Genomic DNA, 20,101 nt, shown 5'->3' with positions numbered 1-20,101 from the left:
AAGTTAGAGTGAATTAAAGTTCCTTCATTTCTAGCCTACTGGTTATAGTGGGTCATGGTCACATCAAAAAATTGTTCGGAGTCATTAATTTGTCAAAACTAGGTACATCACACCACACCTCCTGAATTGCCCATCCTTTCTTGTGTTCTTCTGCTAACCCAACTAAGGTCTCCTTTGCAGCTGCTTCAAAAGCCTCCCCTGTCATCAAATAATGAGCAAATAGGAATAAACATTCATTGTTAATGAAAACAGCTGTGGCCCACCCATGATACAAAGTTGTAATAAGGATAATTTTATGAGAGAGTAAGGTAATGCAAGTGGAATATTCAGTCGCCGACCCATCTAAATCAATGGGCTCATGTTGCCTGAGAGTAGGTAAAAGGCCATTGTTGAGTCAGTAATAAACTTGATCCAAGATGAATTTAGGATTCGGCCTAGATTGATAAAAAATAACCGAATTTCGATGAATCCAAAAAAATAGCAGGTAATAATAAAAATCGTAAAAATGTATTTCAAGACACTGGAATTCAACCTATAAAATTGGAAGAAGTACATTATAAAAGAAGGAAAAGAAGATTAAAAAAAAAAAAAAAAAAAAAAAAAAAAAAATCAAATATTCACATCCGAGTCCAAGAGGACCGGCGGCCAAAATTATTCTTGAGAGACCACATTTTGTTTGTCTCTTGACATTGCCCGTCATTGAGAACACTAGTCTCTCGGTTGCTCCCACCAAAAATTGAGAACAGAGACCACGCTCTCAGAAAACCAAAGAGCTTTAATGGAAAACCGGGAAGATTTAATTTCGATCCTTCCGTTTTTGCCTGTGGAGCTTAGTTCGTCTTCTCTGTTCTGGCCTTCTCAAGTTGTTGAAGGTCTTAAAGCTCTGTCTAGAGGTCCCGAACACAGTCGGGTAGACTCTGGAGAGGTCCTCTTCCTTGCCATCTCTGATTTCCGGGACTCTCTTGGTTTCTCCGAGCGTTTAGGGGTTTCAACCGCCGAAGGTTATGCCCTTTTCTTCGACGAGGTATTCATTGAGAAATTATAGGTTTTAAATTTTGATAGTTAATGTTGAGAAATTATTGTATACAAAGCAACAGACCCTAGAATTATGTTCATGCAGCTTATGTCCCGTGTTGAATCGAGGAAATGGTTCTCAGAGGTCCTTCCATCATTAGCAGCTCTGCTGTTGCGGTTGCCTTCTTTGTTAGAAATTCATTATCAAAATGCGGATAATCTTCTCGGTGGAGTCAAAACTGGTCTTCGTATAATAGGTCCACAAGAAGCAGGCATTGTGTTTCTCAGTCAGGTATGTAATTAGCGCTTGAGCTTTTCTTCTACTCTTGATTGCCAGAAAGTGATTTAGTGGGAATTAACAATGCATAAGAATTTTCCTTCAAAGCTTTGTATTTGCACCATATCCTGTTAGAAAATCATCAAATATGCTTCCTCTACTAGCACCTTCCTAATGCGTAATTATGAATGTGATTTTGAATTTGGAAATCCGTTGCTTTACAGGAACTGATTGGTGCACTTCTTACATGCTCCTTATTTTGTTTGTTTCCAACCTCTAATAGAGGAGCCAAAGATCTTCCAGCCATCAACTTCAATCAGTTGTTTGCGTATGTAATCTTCAGCTTACTTTGTGCATTATTTTACCATTTCTTATATATCTAATATAATGAGATTAAGGCATGGGTAGAGCGATATGTAGTTTCTAATGCAAAGTGGTCCACCCAGTTGTACAGGCCTAACACAGGTCCCTCCTGTGGGTTGAGTCAGCCTGCAAGCTGAATCTTCTCAAGACCTAGTCAAAATGAGAAAATGAGGTGGTTTTGTGTCAAAATTGCCTGCATTCGGTTGAATGGGCATGATTCATATTCTTTAGTTCATCTGAGTAACGAGAGACTAGGTCCATTATCTAGGTTGATGTCTAGCTTGCTCATATTAACTGTGGATCCACGTGTGACGTGGCACAATTTTCCATCTTTGCTTCTTTTCTTCACCTGCTAAAATCAAATCATAGAGGAATTTGTTTGTTTCTTTTCAGATATAACCTTCGGCACCTATAGTTTTGGTTGATGATGATGACTTGATGAATAAAAGACAACATTGAGAAACCCAATTATGCAGAAAAGGATATCTAAGGATCCGAGTTCCCCATGTTCTAGAAAATCTTTCTAACTGGACTTTGGTCATAACTTGTCTAGTTCGCTAATGTTCCTGGGATACAAACGAAAGAAATTGATGCAGAACATGACCAGCAAAAAACGCTTTCTAAGTGGGTCCGCTTGGATACTTTTAGTAGACTTTCCCATTGCTCCATAACAAAGCAGAGTATCTACTAGATGGGGTTCTGTTTCAAGGTTGCGGCTATTTTTGGTAATTTGTCCTTAGAATATATATAGGACATATTTTGGGCTATTTATCAAGTATATAAGTCTATCTAATTTGGTTCAGGGGTATTTTTTTGTAATTTGTCTTGAAGTTTCTTAATTACCTGAGAGGTAAGTTTTAGTTATTGTACAAGTAACTACAAGTAGCTAGTTGCCTTGAGCAAAAATAACTAGTTCTTTGGGAAGAAACAAATAAGACTTGTGGAAGTTATTCATAAAAACAGTGTGGAAGTCCATGTCTATAAAAGACTTCGTAACTCAATTGTAAGGGAGGGTTTTTCTTTGGGAATGAGATAGTCTAACTTTAGCTAATGGAAGTATGTTCCATGCATGGTTTGAAAACTCACCGAAATCTTGCTTAAATCTTGGTATTTCTTTTTCTTACCGAAACGAAATGGCATATGAAACACAAGAATACATAGTTTCGGTCATATTCCGGTCGTTTCGTTTCGAAATTTTGCTCGTTTCGGCCCAAAATATGCACTATTTCATTGAATTTCGACCATCTCAGTCATTTCGTTTCGCTAATGTCGCTAGTTTCGCCACTTCAGCCATTAGCCTCTCAAAATGGCCCAGCGAAACACATGGAAAAAGGACACTGTTTAGACGAAATTTCATTAGTTTTGAAACCACCGAAACAAAATGAGTTCTTGAACCTTGGTTCCATGGAGCCTTATGTTTTTTGAATCAGTTGATTGCCAATCATAAGTGGACATCTTCTCCAAAACGCTGCCTTGTCCCCTTCACAATGGAACTGAAAGATAACATATCCCTTCCCCAGAGGATGCATAATAACCTCTTGACTCAGATTCCACTTCTCTGCTGCCTTCTGTCTAAGATCATCCAACGAAATCAACCTAAAGTTGACCTGCCGTATCAGATCAAATCGGAAGATTTACCTTTTGGACTCATTATCCTGCTGAGGGATTACTATTCTCCTTATATTACCCGCCTGAATCAGCTCAGGGAGAGAGTCAATTGCAGGCCAAGAAGCATTCCCCACAGCCCTTGCATAAGAACATTGGGGAGCAACTGGTTCAGACACTCCCCTCCCCTTGAACTACTGCCTTCTGAATCACCTGACCTCGATCTGGTTCTTCCCTATCTCCACCATCATTCTCATCCTCATCCCTAACGCCTCTTCCTTCCAAAACACCAGCCGTCTTCATCACTTCATCACCAATAGCTGCCTCTTCCTCTTCTTCTCCAGCTCTCTCTCTTCCACACACAATTGTACACATTTCCCTCTTCATTTTCTCTCTTCCTCTTGCTTCTCTCCTTCTCTCACCCCCTCTCTCTTACCTTGATCCTTGCTTATTTTCTACTAAATCTGGGTGTGGGTGTTCCCAACTGTAGGTGCAGCAAAATGTAGAGTATTGAGCAAATATGAAGCCCTAGTGGCATTGCTCTGTGGATGTAATAAACTTGCCGAACCACGTATCTCTTGTGGGTTGGGCTATAGGATGGGTGCACACACTAGGAAGAGCCTGTATCTGAGAGGATGGTGTGTAGTGTGTACATGACTGTCTGATTACATGTCTATAGTGCTAATAGTGTCTACCAGTATCAGTGTGGGCAGAAAAGGAAAGAAATTTGGGTCACTGAATAGATCAACAAGGCTGTCATGCCATTGATTAATAGATTAAAGGCTGGTGAGGACAAAGCAACAGTTATATGTGTACTATTACTGGATGGAAATTTCTGTTGAAAAAACTTGAGAATGAGAAAAGAATGTCCAAGTTAATATGGTATACCAGAATCCATATTTGAAAGCTGGCAACACGACCCTGAACTAAGCAGTTCTTGAAGTTTGAATGCTACATCTTCCTTATCCTTATGCTAGGTTTCTATTCTAGAAACTTGGTTTTCTTCATAAATGAATAGTGAGGATCAAGAATTTTGAAGATAGTAGTTCAAATAATAGATGAGGAAGGTGGATTTTTTTATTTTTTTTGGGGTGATAGGTAACAAAGAAATCTATCATAAGAGAGGGACATATGTGAAGGTGGGATTTTATTAACCTTTTATTCCACTATTATTGAAACCACAAACATAAGTTGTATCTCCGAAGGTTTTGATGTGTTCCACCAATAGTATGTTTTGACCGTTGAGAGTAATATCCATATCTTGTTCTTGAAATTCTGGATGTTGAGATTTCTGATTAGCTTCTTTCCTTCTTGATTCATCCCTCTGTGTTCAAGTTAGTCTTACTTCATGCTGAGATCCCCCTTTCAATATTTTTAGGTTTGTGCATTTTAGTAGTGGATCACAGTAAAGTCATTTCATCACTAAGGAATTACATGAGTTCTTTTCTGACTTCAGGAGCATTTATGCCAATTATAGTGAGAATCAAGAACATAAGATAAAGTGCCTAATACACTATTTTGAGAGGATTAGTTCATGCATGCCAACAGGCTGTGTCTCATTTGAACGAAAGGTTCTCTCTTGGAGTCGTGTTCCTTTTTCTGTTTCTTACCCCAAAACCGACTTCTGGAGCAAATCTGCTGTCCCCCTCTGCCATTTTGAGGTAAAGAAAAAAATAAAGAAACTTTTATGATACCCACTGTTATTGTTTATGGAGAATAATTTAGGTTGTTTCATTCATTGTGTAACTTTCCTGGTTTTGTTATGGTGGCTTGCGCTTTTTTCAGGTTTCACACTCAGGACTAATTGAAGATCAGTCATGTGAATCTCTTGAAGTTGATTTTGCCAACAAGTATATTGGAGGCGGTGCACTTCATAGGGGCTGTGTACAGGTTTTTCTCCTTCAAAGCCTGGAATAAAAATGTCTTTCGGTTGCTAAAAACTTAAATGCTTAAATTAGGAATATACTGTATTACTTATTTAATTGATCTTCAGAACTTTTTGAAAGCACACCAGGTAGGTGATTAGTAAAGCCACCAAACAAATGTGTGTAGGTTCCTATCCTGGTTTTAAATTCTATGAACAGATGTTTGGTTGAGCCATGTGATATCTGGTTATTCACCTAGGCAAAAAACCCCAATAATTGTGCAAACTCCATACCAAACTCAGATTTAAATCTCAGATCTGACCTCAGAGAATAACTAGTCAGATTAGAGAAAATAGGCTGAAATAAAGGAAAATAGATAGCTGACAGAACAAGTCTCATGTGAGCCTCAAACCTTTTTTTTTTTGATGGATAAACTATATTAAAGGAGAAGAATATACAAGAGAGGGCCTCACATGGAGACAGGAAAGGGGCAAGCCCAACAAAAGGAAATAAGCCTCAAACTTGGATTGGCTGTGGCTGAGAGCACCTCCAAATATTTATGAAATCCACCAAGTGGTTTGGAAACCATTCACTTCCCAGAGCCTACCCGGATTAGAGTTTTAAAGCTGGGAATGGAGAACTGCGGCCTCCAAGAGATCTGCTGTGCTGGTCGAGTGGATCTTTTGGGGGCTGGAACAAAACCCTAAAACGGCTGGTTGATCAGAGTTCAGAACAGGGAGACCTGATGTTCAACCTCAGTCCAAGAAAACCCTCTTTTTCTTCTGTTGATTTCTGCAATATTTCTGAATGTCTGTAATTGATCCTTAGGGCTTCAATATGGCTGCAAGTCACTCTTAATCACTCACTAACAAAGGTAAAATAGAAGAATGAAAGAAAGGAAGAGGGTGAGAATCGAAGGAAGAAGAAAGGGGGGATGGGGAATGACCATCTCAGCCTAGTCTCTCACCCTCAACTCTCTCAGTTGATGAACAAACCTTTCTCAGGTCTAAGTATAAGCATAGCTCACAAGCAATTGCATTAATCAATCTTTGTCTAATTTAATTCCTTGTGCTGTAGGAAACATAAAATAGAAACAAAACAAGAAAGGAAATAAACCAATTTGGAAACTAAGACTTATGGAACTAATCCTACCTAAACAAAACTACTTGCTGGCTAAGAAAACAAGTAAATAGAAACTAACAAACTCAATCTCTTGTCTAACAAGAATTCCTTAAAAGGAAACAAATCCAATTAAGTTAACAAACAAAACACGATCTATTATACTGGGATTCTTGCAGTCCAAAAGAGTAATATAGTCACTTCTTCTGGAGTCTTCTTCTTTCTAAACTGATAGGGACAGCTGTACGCCTTCTAGAAGAACCGCTTGAAGACAAAATCTGGGATAAAACCCCTTAGCTTCTGCTAGTTCGATGGATCTAAAGAAGGGACCAAATCTGATCCAACAGAACCAGATTTGGACTGGTTCGATGGGGCTGACAGAACCAAGGGAAACCAGACCAAAACTGAACCAATTGGTTGGTTCGAACGGCTCAAAATTGACCCAGAGCATTGAATCCTCTTCTTGACAGCTCGATCTACATCATCTTCAGTACAATATTTGGAATCCCATTATTTGATAAATCTGAGTCAAAATCAATTAAGCTACATAATCTCGAATGTGAATCAAAGTTACAACTCCAGAATATGCAGAGCATATCTATGAAGGTTTGATATAATCTTGAATGTGAATCAAAGTTACAACACCAGAATATGCAGAGCATATCCATGAAGGTTTGATACTTTGTTTAGGAGAGGTCTAGACAATTTAAATCAAGTCACTGGATTTTATGGAAGTAGTACTCCTCCATCCCTTAAAGACTGTACACTTTGGGCTTTTTAACTGTTACAAAATGTTAGTCCATTTCAAGATTTTAATGCATGAATTTTAATTGTTTTCATACTATACCTATCATCACCATAAATCAAACTTGGAATCCAGGTCTGATATGAGGACTAACTTGGAAAGTAATCTAGAAAAAAGTGAGAAGTTGCAGTACATATACGAATTCCTCTGACTTAATTTTTTTTTAAAAGGTCAATCTGGTGGAACAATGATGCAGCTAACAAATCCTAATCCTAGATTAGGAATCAACGGTTTGACTGGCTCCAACACAGTCCCAGGTCTAGGCTATTTTCATGACAAACCAGGATCTGAGAAAATTGTATTTTGTATGCTCCAGCAGCCTACAGTAGTACAGTGTGAGAAAGAAGGGGAAGTATGGTAGTAAATAAGATATGAAGAAGGGAGGAGAAAACCAGATCAATCGGGAGAAAGGAAGAGGTGATCTGTCTAGGGGGGAGTGAGCAGAAACCTGAAAGAAAGAGAAGAGAGAAAGAGAAGCATTCACAGCTACAAAATACAAATCCCAATTTTATATTCCATTCACACATAACGGAGGGTGGTTACTGTATTTAAAGATAAAAAAATAATAAAAATAGGATCCTCTTAATATATAGGTTCCTGTAGTAACGTACATAAATACCACTATTAGGACTCTTAATAAATTTCCAAAACATAAACTAAATATAATAGGACTCATGCTACTTGAGACATGTAGTGGAGATAAGGATGTTGAGATGGATGTGTGGGAAAACTAGGAAGGATAAAGTAAGGAATGACCATATTGGCTGGGTTCACTCTCTTGCGACTAAAGGACGGGGCGGTAAGCTCTTTATCAACAATATAGGGGTTGTCCTCCTTTGTCAACTCCTTGCTTGTGTCTTTGACAAAGTCAACCGAGCCTAACCAGGGAGTAACTCTGATTCATGATAATCTTAGAGAGAGTCGTTTGAGGTGTGTTGATGTATACATTAACGCTGCCTTAACCTAACAGTTCGAACTTTTGGGTGAAATAATAGCGAGTAGAGTAGGGAGGTCAAGTGTTCGACTCTTGAGAAGTGCATCAGAAGAGTTTTCTTGGCATTTCTTCTCCCTCGGTGCCGCGTGAGCTCCACGTGCAAGAACCATGGGGTTGGCTACATGAATCCCTTTTCTCCAATCAGCTCTCTATTCAAAGGATACTTGTTACTAGTCCAAAGCTATGCATATCTTTTCTCACCACTTCTCCTAGAGTCATTTTAGGCATATCCCTGGATTTTTTAGCTTCTTCATTCTAAATCAAATCACCCTTCCATACTAGAGCATTCAAAGGCCTCTATTGCACATGCCTTTGCCATCCAACACTTACTGAATTTAAAAGCTGTCCAATATTAATCGAAGATCCAACATGAGACCTTTAGAGAATGTTGTTAGAATGCCAAGGTGGCAAACTCTGGTCATTAAGGCATCATTGAAGAACTTCACAAGACAAATTTTGGCCCTTGTTTCGTGGCATTGTAAAATTTAAACCTTGAGCACTCTAAAACTATTTTTTACCCAATAAGCCCGTGCAAATCATTTAATACATGGCACAACGCCAAAACAACATATGAATATGAAATTAAATATTTTGAATGTGATAGCACTATTGCAACATGTTAGTCACAAGTTCAAACCTTGGAAGCAACCTCTCCTGTGAAGTAGGGGGTAAGGTTGCGTACATTTGTGCCTCCTAGACCTTGCAGTAGGGGGAGCCTAGTGCATTGGGTTTCACTTTTTTTTGTTTCTTTAATTCAAAGATACATAGAATATGCTTATATGATTGGATGCAAATATTAACATTACAACCATAGTTGTCAAGGCGTCGCCTTGGCGTCTAGACGGTTTGTAATGTAGGGATAGATTTGACAACCAAACCAGACGCAAGACTGCAGGAACTTTTAAACTAAGAACACCCAAAACCACCCAATAGTAAACAGCAACAATAGTCCAACTTAAACCAGTCAACAGTCCTTGAAGAAAGCAGACCCACAATCAGGAATTTCAGGAAACAGAGTTTGCATCAACAATTAGAAGTTCCAGCAACATAAATAGAGTAATAGAATAAGTAGGATCAGAATCAAAACATATCAGGACCAGATAACCAAATCAGAACTCGATTCTGACAGTAGGTTTTGAAATCTGGCATTAACTTCTAAATTTTCAGCAGAGTATTATCAAGGAACTAATAACACATCTAAGGACTGATTTGAAAGTCCAACCCATTGGAGAATAATAGCAGCATTCAAGTTCCATACAGATTTAAACAAAACAGAATTCAGAATTCAGATCTGGGCAAAATCCATAATCGGCCAGAACTGAGTAACAGTCCACTTCAGCAGGAACCAGTGGTCTGATTAGCCTCAAAATTGGATCGAACTTCCTTCAGAATAGGACTAACCTTCGGTCGAAATTAGAAGGCCATCGGATGGCCAGAACTCCCAAAACAGCTTGGCCAACAGTAGATAAAATAGAGAATCTTAACCTAGAAATTCTGCAGACAGATTAGAGCACTTACCTGGCTGGCTGAATGAGATTAGAAAAAATAAGAAAACCAGAAAATATGAAGATCCACTCGGACTTCTCGCTGCAGAGTGTCGCTTGGATCAAACACCAAACCCTTCTTCTTTAATCAAACACAAAGAATCCTCATAGAGGAGAAACGCAGTAGCATATTTTTTTATTCATAAAATCGTCTCTCTATGATGAGAGCTCTCCTTTATTTATAATAATGATGGGGTTACAAGAAAATAGAAACTAACTTTAGTTTCAAAAAACTGAAATAAGAAACAAAAAATTAGAAACTCACCTAGTTACTAAATCTAAAATTAGAAACTTACAAAATAGAAAGTCCTTTAGTTACTAAAACTGGAAATAAAAACTAACTTATGACTGAAAATTAGAAACTAACTAGGTACTGAAATTAGAAACTAAATAACTCCATCTAAAAAGGAAACTAAAGAAAAATGAAACAAATCACTGAATCCCGTATGCAACCTTAGAACCCCTAGTTTAGACCCATAAAAGTAGCCCAATACACTAAAAACACATGGGATCAAAGGCCCAACGTGTATGGAACCCAACCCTAAGCTTATTCCTAATAAAACAAGCCTATTTTGATAATTAATCTGCATCAGTTTGCCTGGTCCTAGGCGACTGTCGCCTTATTGCATTGCATATTGCCTTATATTTTTGGACTTATTTATGCCAAATATCATTTAAGTAAATGTTTACATTTTACTTAGGATATTTTTCATAAATAAGTAAATATCGCCCTATTTGAATCCAATAAAAATAGTTTAAAAATCAAATTCTAAAAGGATAAAAAGTAACCCCCAGTCCAAGGACAAAAACTGGATTTTCGGTTGTAGAGGAGATTTTCAACTTTCAAATGTTGGGTGTTTTTCAACTCAAAAAATTTTATAAATCTTCTCATGGTAAAATATTGCTAAAAACCAAGAGTCCGGTAAAATGATCTTTTGTTTTGATGTCCATAAAATTATTTTCATTCAGGCGATTTTAACATCATTCATGCATTTAAAATAAGTTTGACCAGAACATAACTTTGTCATTACAACTCAAATTTAAGTAATGTTAGACTTGTTGGAAAGCTGGTTCTGTGCTATACCTAATACAAAAAGTCTCATGTAAAAATAAAGTCATTTTACCAGTAAAACTTATTATAAAACAAGGGCATTTCTCTAAATGTTGATTTTTTTTATGACTTAATGTTACTTAATGTTGATATTTGATGATTTGATGTCGTTTAATGTTGATTTTTGGTGATACAAGGTACATGTAGCATACTAAATAATGTTAGAAAAGAGTGAAAATAAAAAATAACACTTGATCGCATTGTTGGCCTTAATGCCTTGTTGCCAAAGTGCTTAGACAACCCTCCAACACCTTAGTTAGCCTTAGCACTGTGACAACTATGGTTACAATATAATAGTGAACAACTATGTGTAGGGCACACAAATTAAAACCAACAAGGTAAAAAGCATCTCTATTATATAACCTACAATTGTAGATGTCTCTTACTTGGTGGTTGCCTAGCCTAGAATCTAGGCTGCCGCTTGAAATCTTTGGAAGTGCCTAGTTCATGCTCGCCTAGGTTCACCTTGCCTTGACAGGCTAGTGCCTGATTGCCAGACGTCACCTTGATAATGCTGTTGAGAGATACCTAAATATGCCCTCAACCGACTGGTAACATAAAGATCCTAGTTACTAGCTAGAGGCTGAAATCTCTTATCTTGATCTCTTTTCTCCTCTTTAATGTACTTACGCTTGGTTGGTTGTGTTTATCTCTTCCTTAAAAGCTGCCAAATTCATCTCCTTTTCTTTTTACTCTGGCCCCTCCTTATTCTGCCTATGATGTTGCGGTTATGACCCATGCCCTCTATTAGGAAATTGCAATTTGTTACCTAGCCATAACCAATTAAGTGAGAATCTTAGCATATACACACCTCAAGTAGGATTGGATGGAATTAGTAGGTTACAATTTTGGTGACACATGGATGAATTAGTGCAAGGTTTTAGTAAAAAAGAAAAGATTATAATAGGTGATCTGAATGGACATTTTGGAAAGATAGTGGAGGCTATGAAGGTGTACATTGGAGGATATGGTTTTGGAGAGAGCGATGAGAGGGGATCTGAGTTTTAGATTTTTCTTTGGCTTATGATCTATCTATTGTAAAAACTTACTTTGAAAAGAGAGGAGCATTTAGTTACCTTCAAAAGTGGGCATCATAGTAGCCAACTAGATTTCTTCGTAACTAGAAGGTCCGATAGATTGTTATTTAAGGGAGAGCCTAAGCACCCAACAAAGATTAGTGGTCATGGATATGTGCCTCAATATAAGAAAACGTAAGAAAGGTGAGCTTATTTGCCCTAGGATAAGGTGGTGGAGCTTAAAAGGTGGTACTTTGAATTTATTGATAAAATGGTCAAACAAGGAAAATGTGATTTTGAGAGAGATAATATATGATGATGAAAGAGATGACTACTTGTATTAAAAAGGTTTTTAAAGATGTCTTAGGCGAATCAAAGGGAAAATGTCGTTCCTTTAGGGAGACTCCGTGGTGGGATGATGAGTTCCAAACAACATAATAAAGCTAGTTTTAAGACAATGCAATGGACTAAGGATGTAGAGGATTTACAAAAGTATAAATTTGTTAAAAAAATGAATCTAAGAAGATTATAGGAAAAGCAAGAGAGAAGAAATATAAAGATCTTTATAAAAATTTGAACAAATGAAGGGAAAATAGCTATTTATAAAATAATCAAAATGAGGGGAAGAAAGAGTAGAGATCTCGACCATGTTAGATGTATTAAAAGTGATGGTGAAATACTAATAAGGGATGGAGGGTAGTAAGAGGAGAGACGGAAAAGTTTATTTTGCAACCTACTAAATGATGACACTTTGACTAATAATGTACCAGAAGACTGCATTACCCATTAAGACTCCACATGTTGTAGATATATACGAAATATCAGAGTGTCTGAAGTAAAAGAAGCTTTAAGGATGATGAAAGTAGGCAAGGCATAAGGCCTTGATGAGTTCCCAATAGAAGTGTGGAAGAGCTTAGGAATTTGTGGTCTCTTGGCTAACCTAGCTGTTTAATTGAATTATGACTTTATGAGTACAATGAAAATGCAGATGAATGGAGGAGAAGTATTGTGGTTTAGATTTACAAAAGTAAAGGTGATATTCAGAGTTGATCTAACTATAGATGCATAAAATTAATGAGTCATACTATGAAATTATGGGTATGGGAGAGAGTTATTGAAACCCACCTGAGAAAAGAAACTACTGTTATGGAGAACCGGTTTGGTTTTATGCTAGGAAGATCCGTGACAAAAACAATTTACTTGGGAGACTTATAGAACGATTTAGAGATTGCAGAAAGGATCTCCCACATGGTCTTTATTGACATAAAAATGTAAAATAAGCTTATGACAAAGTCCCTAGAGAGTTAATCTGAAAAGCATGGTTCAAGAACTCGAGCAAAACATGCGAAATTTCGTATGTTTCGCAGGTATTGCCAGAGGTCGAGATGAAACCTCTGGTGACTTTTGAAAATCCACTGTTTTAACCAGGTTTCGACTGGTTGACCAGTTTCGACCATGTTTCCCATGTTTCGACCGAAACATGGGAATTTTTGATCTTCTCTTGTGCATTTTTTCTCTCAAGTGTGGGTAACTTGGGGAAATAGCGGAGATTTTCATTTTTTTTTACATTTTGAGCTTCTCTTGTGCATTTTTTCTCCCAAGTGTGGGTAACTTGGGGAAACAGTGGAGGTTTTCATTTTTTTACTACCAAACTTGGGAAAACAGTGTTCTGGCACTTATTTATGCCAAATATCATTTAAGTAAATTCATTTACTTAAGATATTATTTATAAATAAGGAAATACCCCTTATTTGACTCCAATAAAAGTATTTTAAAAATCAAATTCCTAAAAGATAAAAGTCAACCCCCAAGTCCAAGAACAAAAACTGGACTTTGGTTATAAGGGCGATTTTCAACTTTTAAATGCTGGTGTTTTTCTCAATTATGAAAATTTTATAAATCCTGTAATGTTAAAATATTACTAAACCAAAAGTCCAGTAAAATAATCTTTTGTCTTGATATTCTTAAAATTATTTTCATTCAGGCGATTTTAACAACATTTACGCACTTTAAAATAAGTTTGACGGGAGCATAACTATGTTATTACAACTTAGATTTAAGTAATCTTAGACTTGTTGGAAAGATGGTTTTATGTTATACCTAATACAAAAAGTTTCATGTAAAAATAAATATCATTTAAACAGTCAAACTTAGGCCCTTTTTGGTATCATTTTTCTTTTTTCTTTTTATCTATTTAACAAAAATCATTAATGAAAACCATTTTTTATCAAAACATAAATATGGTTTGGTAACTACTTAACAAAAATGAATTTTTTTGTGAGAAATTGTTTGGTTTCTCTATGTGCAAAATAGTTTTTTAAATAAATGGGTGAAGAGATTCTCTTCATCCATCTTTCTTATAACTCTCTTTCTCCTTTTAGACTGAAGAAGAGGGGGCAAGGGGCTTGGATTTCTAATTACAAAGCAAATGACTATTTTACCCCTCCATATTGAGCCTTTAAGCACATGTTCATTAAAGTCCAGCGCAAAAATAACTGAAAATCATTTTTGGCCAAAACATATAAATGACTATTGATCTCTTTTTGGTTTTTGTGTTTTACCCATTTTTTCAAAATAGAAACAAGCTCTATAAATGATACCAAATGCAACCAAAACCATTTTTGTGAACAAAAATAAAAAAGAAAAATGATACCAAAGAGTTCCTTATTATAGAGCAAGAGCATTTTTTTAAATGTTGATTCTTTATAACTTAATGTGACTTAATGTTGATTTTTTATAATTTGATGTGGCTAAATGTTGATTTTTAATGACTTGATGTAGCTTAATGTTTATTTTATATGATATAAGGTATATATAGCTTACTAAATAATATTAGAAAAGATAACATGCGTGCCTTGAGGGTAGTGAGTCACTACTTGGATGGAACCGCCTAGACACTATTTGGAATTGAGTCACTACTTTCGAGTGTTGAGTAATTGAGTCACTACTATTGAGTGTTGATAGATAACTGTTGATGATGTAATATTTTTATTTATTTTGGATCATTTGGATTATGTGTTATGTTTTGATGTAGATTGTAGACTATATATAGTCATTATGTAGTATAGTTTCAGAATTTAAGTCACCAAGTCAGCGTAATGATTATCGAACCTTTGGTTCACCACACTGATGCGGAACCGGATTCCAATGATTGCAATCGGATTGCTTAGGGCCCACAAGAATGATAAAATATCTCAATTTAATGGTTGAAGGGTATTCTTGTAATTTTTAGAAACAAGTAGGGCCTTAGAAATAATTATATGGCAGCTGGGGTAGTTCTAGAACTAAAAACTTTAATACAAGGGCTTATTCTGAGTTTTACCAAAGAGAAAAGGGGTAATAGAATATAACTTTGGGGAACAAGGGCTTAGTTGTAATAACAAGGAAAACTCTTTTAAAATAAATAAATAAAAAAAAAAAACCTGTTTCTTCTTCTTCATGTCGTGAGAACCAGAAACCATCAAAACAGAAAAAAAAAACTTCCGATCGATAGGACTCCTTCGATAGGGCTTGGTTTGACCTGAACTTTGAAACGAAAGCTGCCAGCCTTAAGGTCTCTTGACTTTGACAAATAAACATTTCAAACAAGAAGTAAGAGGAGCTGTATTGTCCCTGCAACTTAGATCTGGCAGTAATAGGGAACCAGATCTGAACTTGGTCTTGAAGCTCACAACAGAGGCTGAATCTGGTCACAGGAACTCTGCGGTTAGGTCGTCTTAGGAAGGTGATTCTTGCCCCAAAGTTTGGAGGTGAAAACACTTGTGTCCAAGGAGATACGGTTGATTCCTTGAGCTGTATTCTGTTGCCCAGAACAGGGGCTGTGAAAGAGATCATCAAGAAGAATGAAAAAAGGAAAAGAAAACAGGGGAAAAGAAGAAGATGAGAAGAGAAAAATCATAATAATAGAGAGGAAGAAAGAAGAATATCAGAGAAAGAAGAAGGGGGAAGATAGAGAGAATCGGCAGCCATGGTTTCAAAACCAAAAAAAAAAAACTTTCAAATTTCTATTCTTCAACATCTAAAACTGAACTTATCCACCGTTTACATGTCCAATATAAAGGAAAAAAAATCAAACAATTAATGGAAACTACTTGAAAGGAAACTATTCTAAAATTAGAAGCTAACTAATTTAAAAGAAATTATTTCTAAAACAAAAGAAAATCAAATCAAAAGATATTTTTTTTTCTAAGTCCATCGTGCATCTGCATTACACACAAGTAAGACTGTGTTTTTTTTTTATGAAACTAATGATGTGAATGTGTTAGAAATGTTTAAAATAGGATGCATATAAAAAATCAGACAAAAAAAAAAACATTGCTTGGGGTTGAAACCTAAGTTTCCACTATACCGGGAAAAATTCCCCCGGTATCCTGGAAATTTCCCAGGTTTCGACCGAAATTTCGGTCTCCCCTGGGGTCGAAACCCGATACCGTGAACCTTGCTGGAAAGTACAAGAGAGGAGAAGTGTTTCAAGTAATATGTGGATATAATTAAAGAAATGTATGATGGTGTGGTGACTCAAGTAAGAACTTGGGGGGTTCAAGGTAGTATATTCCCAATTATAATTGGGTTACATCAAGGATTAGTTTTAAGGCCCTAGTTGTTTGTGCTTATCTTGAATGAATTAACTAGAGACATTCAAAAAGAGGTTCCTTGATGTATGCTTTTTGTTGATGATATTGTTTGGTGGATGAGACAAAAGTAAGGATTAACGCCAAGTTGGAGTTATAGAGATCAACCTTGGACTAAAAAAGTTATAAAATAAGTAGAACGGAGACGAAATATATGGTGTGTATCTTTAGTTATACAAGGACAGATAATGAAATGGTGAAAATTGAAGAGAGAGAGGTTCCACAAAGTGATTATTTTAGGTATCTATACTCAATCATAGATAAAGAAGATGATATATAGGATGATGTTTCAAAAATAATTAAAATAGGATGGACGAATTGGAGAGATGTGTCTGGAGTGTTGTGTGATCGACGTAATCCTTTAAAACTTAAAGTAAAATTTTATAGGACAGTCATACGACTGTCTATGATGTATGGTGCGGAATGTTGGGCAGTTAAGAAACATCATGTAGATATACTCTTTGTAGTGGAGATGAGGATGTTGAGATGGATGAGTGGTAAAACTAGGAAGGATTAAGTAAGGAATGATCAAGGATCAATATTGGAATCAAAAGGTTTTAAAATAAGTAAAATGGGGACGAAGTATGGTATAGGATAAGCTACGAGAAAGTTGTTTGAGGTGGCATGACCATGTTCAACGGAGGCCTTTGGATGCTCCAGTATGGAGGAGTGATTTGATTGAGATTGAATGAACTAAAAGAGCTAGGGGTAGACCTAAATTGACTTTAGGAGAACAGAAGTGAGGAAATACATGCATAGCGTAGGTCTTGTATCAAGTATGAAGTCGAATAGAGCTGATTGGAGGGCAAGGAGGGTGACCCCATTTAGTCGGGATAAGGCTGAATTGTTGTTGTTGTTGTTGCTTGTTTCATTTTCTATAGAAGAATAAAGCATCAAAAGAAGCTTGATTGCCATTGAGCCATAGTTGTCACGGCGCCAAGGCGAACCAAGGCGGTGGAGGGTTGTCTAAGCGCTTAGGCGAGAAGGCGCCCGCCTTAAGGCGAACAAGTGTTATTTTTTATTTTTCCTATTTTCTAACATTATTTAGTAAGTTATATATACCTTGTATCATAAAAAATCAAGATTAAGCCACATCAAGTCATTAAAAATCAACATTTAGCCACATCAAATCATAAAAAATTAACATTAAGTCATATTAAGTTATAAAAATCAACATTTAGAGAAATGCTCTTATTCTATAATAAGTTTGACTGGTCAAATGATTTTATTTTTACATGAGACTTTTTGTATTAGTTATAATATAAAACCAGCTTTCTAACAAGTCTAAGATTACTTAAATCTGAGTTGCAATGACAAAGTAATGCTTCAGTCAAACTTATTTTTAAGTGCGCGAATACTGTTAAAATCGCTTGAATGAAAATAATTTTATGAATATCAAAACAAAATATTTTTTTACAGGACTTTTGGTTTTTAGCAATGTTTTAACATGATAGAATTTATAAAATTTTCATAATTGAGAAAACCCTAGCATTTAAAAGTTGAAAATCGTCCATATAACCAAAATCCAGTTTTTGTTCTTGGACTGGGGGGTTGACTTTTTATCCTTTTGGAATTTGATTTTTAAACTATTTTTATTGGAATGATATCTGGCATAAATAAGTGCCGAAACAGAAGGCAACATGCAGTGCAACAAGGCGGCTATCGCCTAGGCCCCAGGCAAACCGCCTGGACGCCTTGGCGACGCCTTGACAACTATGAGCATATCACACCCAGGCTGAAGGAAGTAGGACATGATATAATGGTAAAAGCTCTAGAAGCAAAAACTGGCATATATTGCCTGTGAAGCTGTACCTTTCTTTAGTTACTAGTTCTCTTCAATTTTTCTGGAGTCATTACAGAACTACTAGCTGTAATTAGTAACTAGTGTACAAATATAAGCCACTGTTTCTCCAAGAGTTTGCTGCCTATTTTCTTGATCAGTAGTCAGTAAATCCTTTTGTCCTCTTCCCCCCGTCCTATTTCCCTAAATTTCCACAGAAGTTGAGTGCACACTTGTCACAAGTCTGATTCCACTAGCTTATATACCCATCTTTTGCAGCTAAATGAATTAACCAACAAAGGGGGTAATAACAATAAAATAGTGAATGTATAAACAGTATATAAAAATGAAAACTAAAAAGCCCTCTCTTCATACTTTTAGAACTACCGCATGTGAAAGAACAAAGAGAAATCAAAAGCTCACTTTTCCCCCAGAAGTACCAAGAGGCTGGTGGATCATCACTCTCGAATTTGGCATGCAAAACCTCTTTCCTTTTGTCCCTGAAGCAAGAAGAAATGCACCCATAGATGCTGCAAGACCCAAGCAAACAGTAGAGACATCTGCCTTGCACAACTTCATTGCATCGTATATACCCATTCCTGCAAGAAGAAAAAAAAAGAACAACAAATTCATCCAAGAAAAAATGGAAATTATAGCATTGTCAACATACAACCAAGAGGACTCCAATCACGGGGTATTGAAAAGTTAATAAGATATTTTATTCCTTTGACTATATTGGATAGACAGAAACCAAAACTAACCTTCCTTTTCTAGAAGTCGAGATTATTAAAAAATGAAGAACCTTCCTTTACACCCCCACCCCACTTGTTGATAAATAACCTTCCTTTATGGATGAATCAAGATATAACGCACAATTTACCCTGAAAACTGAAAGAATAATTCAAACTGCAATAAGCCTTTCTCTTTCTCTCTTTTCTTCTTGGGGATTCTATATGAGAGAAAACAGAAACAGCAAGAAGCCTTTCTTGTTCTCTTTTTTCTTAGGGATTTATTTTGAAAGAAAAAGAGAAACTGCAATGAGTATTGACATTTGCTCAAGAATCATCATCATAAGTATTCAGATCAACGGATTGAAAGGAATATTATCCCCTATAATCTCAAACTATTTGAACCATTGCACTGCACGTTGATGAAATTGGTAACTCTTCCCGTATGTTAGCCAACTCTATCTATTTCGAACACTGGAAAGTGGAAATCAAGGGAGGCTTTCCTTGACATTTGGCTATTTCGGCCAAAAAAGGATGATTTGGGGATTCTGACCATAGGATAGGTAGCTTATCCACTTGATTCTGTGTATGCAGAAGTTCATTTGCCCATCTCACTGTCCAGCCTGCCAATGTGCAGGAATTTTCCCCTTGTATTTTCTACTGTTAACAATTATTCTTTCAAAATTATTGCTTGTCAGCACTTTCTCGTAGCTTTAATTCACCAAAATGCAATTGGGATGGAAGCCTGATTGGATGAATGCCGGTTGTATAAGTCTAGTGAGCTAAGTCGACCTTCTCATTAATAACATCTTTTAACAACTCGATCATGGAGATTCACCAATGCTATCAGGAAATAAAACAAATGGATTCACAGGTGAATTGCTAGTTCAAATGGAAACTAAGGTCCACAAACAATTTGGCGGCTAGTGAAGTGAAGGAGTAGTGCAGCCCAAGTGGTGCTTGGGAAATGAATACCCATTGTAATAGCCTGCTTAGAGGGTGATTAGGGTTCTTTTTTTTCCCAGGTATTCTTTCTCTAGGTGGGTACTCTGGCCTTTCATTGTTTTGGGATTTCTCTTATACTTTGTTCCTCTATACTCGTTAATAAAATTGTTATTTATCCCAAGAGACAAAAAAAGTACTTCAAACTATCACATCACCAAAAACTAATTCATCGTCAATTGCCTGGGACATGTGCCATCTGCCATGTCTTTTATTCTCTTCAGGCTGACTTCATCTATCCACCCTC

General features: G+C 36.5%; 1 protein-coding gene across 1 annotated transcript; it reads left to right on the top strand.

The window, feature by feature from the left end:
- The first annotated feature begins 600 nt into the window (after positions 1-600).
- Positions 601-5,191, top strand: LOC122059393 (poly(ADP-ribose) glycohydrolase 1-like). The gene is made up of 5 exons (XM_042622160.1): positions 601-1,024; positions 1,121-1,306; positions 1,516-1,619; positions 4,716-4,920; positions 5,045-5,191. The coding sequence occupies exons 1-5, from the start codon at positions 779-781 to the stop codon at positions 5,174-5,176; spliced, it is 873 nt and encodes a 290-aa protein (XP_042478094.1). The 5' UTR covers positions 601-778; the 3' UTR covers positions 5,177-5,191.
- The last annotated feature ends 14,910 nt before the right edge of the window (positions 5,192-20,101 follow it).

This window comes from Macadamia integrifolia, chromosome 13 (genome assembly GCF_013358625.1).
Source record: "Macadamia integrifolia cultivar HAES 741 chromosome 13, SCU_Mint_v3, whole genome shotgun sequence".
In the NCBI taxonomy this organism is placed as follows: domain Eukaryota; kingdom Viridiplantae; phylum Streptophyta; class Magnoliopsida; order Proteales; family Proteaceae; genus Macadamia; species Macadamia integrifolia.
This window is presented reverse-complemented; position numbering and strand designations above follow the sequence as displayed.

Coding starts and splice junctions, on each gene's coding strand:
- LOC122059393 (XM_042622160.1), top strand. CDS start 779: ATGGAAAACCGGGAAGATTTAATTTCGATCCTTCCGTTTTTGCCTGTG. Junction 1,620..4,715: donor AACTTCAATCAGTTGTTTGC/GTATGTAATCTT, acceptor TTCTGACTTCAG/GAGCATTTATGCCAATTATA. Junction 4,921..5,044: donor TCCCCCTCTGCCATTTTGAG/GTAAAGAAAAAA, acceptor CGCTTTTTTCAG/GTTTCACACTCAGGACTAAT.